Below are 3796 nucleotides of genomic sequence, written 5' to 3' on the forward strand. Positions count from 1 at the left end.
TTTTCAAATTAGTTTTCTCTGGATAAATGAAAGAAATGGGATCGCTAGATCATGTGGTATTTCTATTTTTTGTTTATAGGAACCTCCTTGCTGTCCTCTATAGTGGCTGTACCAAACTACTTTTCCACTAACAGTATAGGAGGGTTCCCTCTTCTCCACACCCCGTCTCCAGCATTGGTTACACTCTGTTTTTCTGATGATGACCATTCTGTACAGTGTGAGGTGATACATCATTATAGTTTTGATCTACATTTCTCTAATAACTAGTGATGTTCAGCATCTTTTCATGTGCTTTTTGGTGATCTGGATTTGTTTTTATTACTGCCTAACTCTGGAGAGATTTCAGGCTGGCAGTAATTTGCTTCATCTAAGTTCAGATACAGTGAGTTTCTCTTTCTCCTCTGATAGCTCTCTATGCAGCAAGCCCCTCACACTCCACTTGAAGGGGTTTTTTGCGTGTCCTAGTTGGGGTTGTCTACCCATGATTAGTGAGATGGATACATGGGAACCTAAAGAGGCAGTCTTTCTAGCAGATACTCAGCAGACCATGTGGTGATAGCAGTGGAAGGGAGATGCTCACAGAGCCTCTGTTTTGTTAGTCATTCTTTGTTTTTTAATTTAAATTTATGTATTTTAATTGGAGGCTAATTACTTTACAATATTGCATTGGTTTTGCCATACATCAACATGAATCCACCACAGGTATACACGTGTTCCCAATCCTGAACCTCCCTCCCACCTCCCCTCCCCATACCATCCCTCTGGGTCATCCCAGTGCACCAGCCCCAAGCATCCTGTATCCTGCATCAAACCTAGACTGGCGATTCTTTTCATATATGATATTATACATGTTTCAATGCCATTCTCCCAAATCATCCCACCCTCTCCCTCTCCCACAGAGTCCAAAAGACTGTTCTATACATCTGGGTCTCTTATGCTATCTCATTAGTCAAGAATGACTAACACAACTCTTCAGCACAGGGAACACATCATCCTCACCAAAATGGAGCCAGGAAGTCTCCCAGGTGGACCCTGCTTGTGGGACCAGATGCTGGAGCAAAACTGGGTGAATTTTCCTAGGGTCTCTCCCAAATTTCTCCCACTCATGCCCTCCTCTTTTCTCGCTACCCTCAGCCTGGGTATTCCTTACTGGTCTTACAGTTAGTAAGCTTTTTATCTTATTCATCACACCTCCTTCATGCTCTGCTGAAGCCTAGGAAATTGAAAATTAAAAGCTAGAACTTTATATTTCTGCTGTGCCATGCCTTTTCTGAGGAAATGTATAAGGAAAGCCAAGCTAACTGAATGGGAGAAAAGATAGGGGTAAAGAAATGGTGGCAGGAAAAGACATATGAATTAATACTTAGAATACTCTTTTAAAAAAATACTTAGAATACTCTTAAAATAGATTATCCTGCCACATAAGCCACTGAACAACCCATTTCTCAAAGGATGTAAGAAGGGAGGTAGAAAATAGCCTCTGTTAGTAGTTTCCATGTAGACACAGCATGCACAAAATCTTTACACTCACACTACAAATATCAAGTCCTTTGTGCCCATCTGGTTTACCTTTTGTCAGAACTCTTCCACTTGATGGGTAAGAAAATGCAATCCAAAATAGCTTAAAGATAAAATAAATCGTACTATCTTCTTCCTCGTGGCTCAGATGGTAAAGGTCTGCCTACAATGCGGGAGACCCAGGTTTGATCCCTGGGTTGGGAAGATCCCCTGGAGAAGGAAATGGCAGCCCATTCCAGGACTCTTGCCTGGAAAATTCCATGGACAGAGGAGCCTTGTAAGCTACAGTTCATGGGGTTGCAAAGAGTCAGACATGACTGAGCCACTTCACTTCACTTCACTTCACCTATGCCTGAGAAATACAAGATAAAACTAGAATTCCTTACATCTTGATCCAGCGGTTCAGACACTGCTCCCAGGGCTCTCTCTGCCTCTTGCCCTCTGTTGGTAGAGCTTGGCTTCATTATTCACTCAGGTTTTCTCCAGCAAGATGAAGAGTGCTGCAAACTGCCCACACCCACATCCTTACAACTTGGCAAATTCAACAGAAAGAGGACATTCTCTGCACTCATTCCAGCAGAGAAGTTTTGATCAGTGTGCCTTGGGTTAATCATTCTTGTTCACCTGGAGGGATTACTGTGCCCAGGAGGAAGGAGTGCTGGCTATGCGGGTGCAGGAGGGCCTAAAGGAGCTATCCCACATTGAAGGTCAGGAAAGGCAGCGCTGAGGAGATACCCTTCATCCAAGGTAAGGAGCAGCAGCTGTGCCTTGCTGGAGCAGCTGTGAAGAGATACCACACAGCCAAGGTAAGAGAAACCCAACTAAGATGGTAAGTGTTGCAAGAGGGGATCAGAGGGCAGACACACTGAAACCATACTCACAGAAAACTAGTCAATCTAATCACAGTAGGACCACAGCCTTGTCTAACTCAATGAAACTAAGCCATGCCTGTGGGGCCACCCAAGATGGGAGGGTCATGGTGGAGAGGTCTGACAGAATGTGGTCCACAGGAGAAGGGAATGGCAAGCCACTTCAGTATTCTTGCCTTGAGAACCCCATGGACAGTATGAAAAGGCAAGATGATAGGATACTGAACGAGGTACTCCCCAGGTCAGTAGGTGCCCAACACGCTACTGGAGATCAGTGGAGAAATAACTCCAGAAAGAATGAAGGGATGGAGCCAAAGCAAAAACAATACCCAGCTGTGGATGTCACTGGTGATAGAAGTAAGGTCCGATGCTGTAAAGAGCAATACTGCATAGGAACCTGGAATGTCAGGTCCATGAATCAAGGCAAATTGGAAGTGGTCAAACAGGAGATGGCAAGAGTGAACGTCGACATTCTAGGAATCAGCGAACTAAAATGGACTGGAATGGGTGAATTTAACTCGGATGACCATTATATCTACTACTGCGGGCAGGAATCCCTTAGAAGAAGTGGAGTAGCCATCAATGGTCAACGAAAGAGTCTGAAATGCTGTACTTGGATGCAATCTCAAAAACGACAGAATGATCTCTGTTCATTTCCAAGGCAAACCATTCAATGTCACAGTAATCCAAGTCTATGCCCCAACTAGTAATGCTGAAGACGCTGAAGTTGAATGGTTCTATGAAGACTTACAAGACCTTTTAGAACTAACACCACCAAAAGATGTCCTTTTCATTATAGGGGACTGGAATGCAAAAGTAGGAAGTCAAGTAACACCTGGAGTAACAGGCAAATTTGGCCTTGGAATGCGGAATGAAGCAGGGCAAAGACTAATAGAGTTTTGCCAAGAAAATGCACTGGTCATAGCAAACACCCTCTTCCAACAACACAAGAGAAGACTCTACACGTGGACATCACCAGATGGTCAATACCAAAATCAGATTGATTATATTCTTTGCAGCCAAAGATGGAGAAGCTCTATACAGTCAGCAAAAACAAGACCAGGAGCTGACTGTGGTTCAGATCATGAACTCCTTATTAGCAAATTCAGAGTTAAACTCAAGAAAGCAGGGAAAACCACTAGACCATTCAGGTATGACCTAAATCAAATCCCTTATGATTATTCAGTGGAAGTGAGAAATAGATTTAAGGGCCTAGATCTGATAGATAGAGTGCCTGATGAACTATGGACAGAGGTTTGTGACATTGTACAGGAGACAGTGATCAAGACCATCCCCATGGAAAAGAAATGCAAAAAAGCAAAATGGCTGTCTGGGGAGGCTTTACTAATAGCTGTGAAAAGAAGAGAGGCGAAAAACTAAGGAGAAAAGGAAAGATATAAGCATCTGAA

General features: G+C 43.4%; 1 protein-coding gene across 1 annotated transcript; it reads left to right on the plus strand.

Moving 5' to 3' along the window:
• Positions 1 to 2632: 2632 nt before the first annotated feature.
• LOC132659719 (craniofacial development protein 2-like) lies at positions 2633 to 3533 on the plus strand (the record flags this gene model as incomplete). Its single annotated transcript, XM_060414920.1, is given in 2 exon segments — positions 2633 to 2968; positions 2970 to 3533. Coding segments are annotated over 2 exon segments (900 nt in total), but the record flags the coding sequence as incomplete, so codon positions are not given.
• Positions 3534 to 3796: the final 263 nt, after the last annotated feature.

This window comes from Ovis aries, chromosome 4 (assembly GCF_016772045.2).
Source record: "Ovis aries strain OAR_USU_Benz2616 breed Rambouillet chromosome 4, ARS-UI_Ramb_v3.0, whole genome shotgun sequence".
Taxonomy (NCBI): Eukaryota; Metazoa; Chordata; class Mammalia; order Artiodactyla; family Bovidae; genus Ovis; species Ovis aries.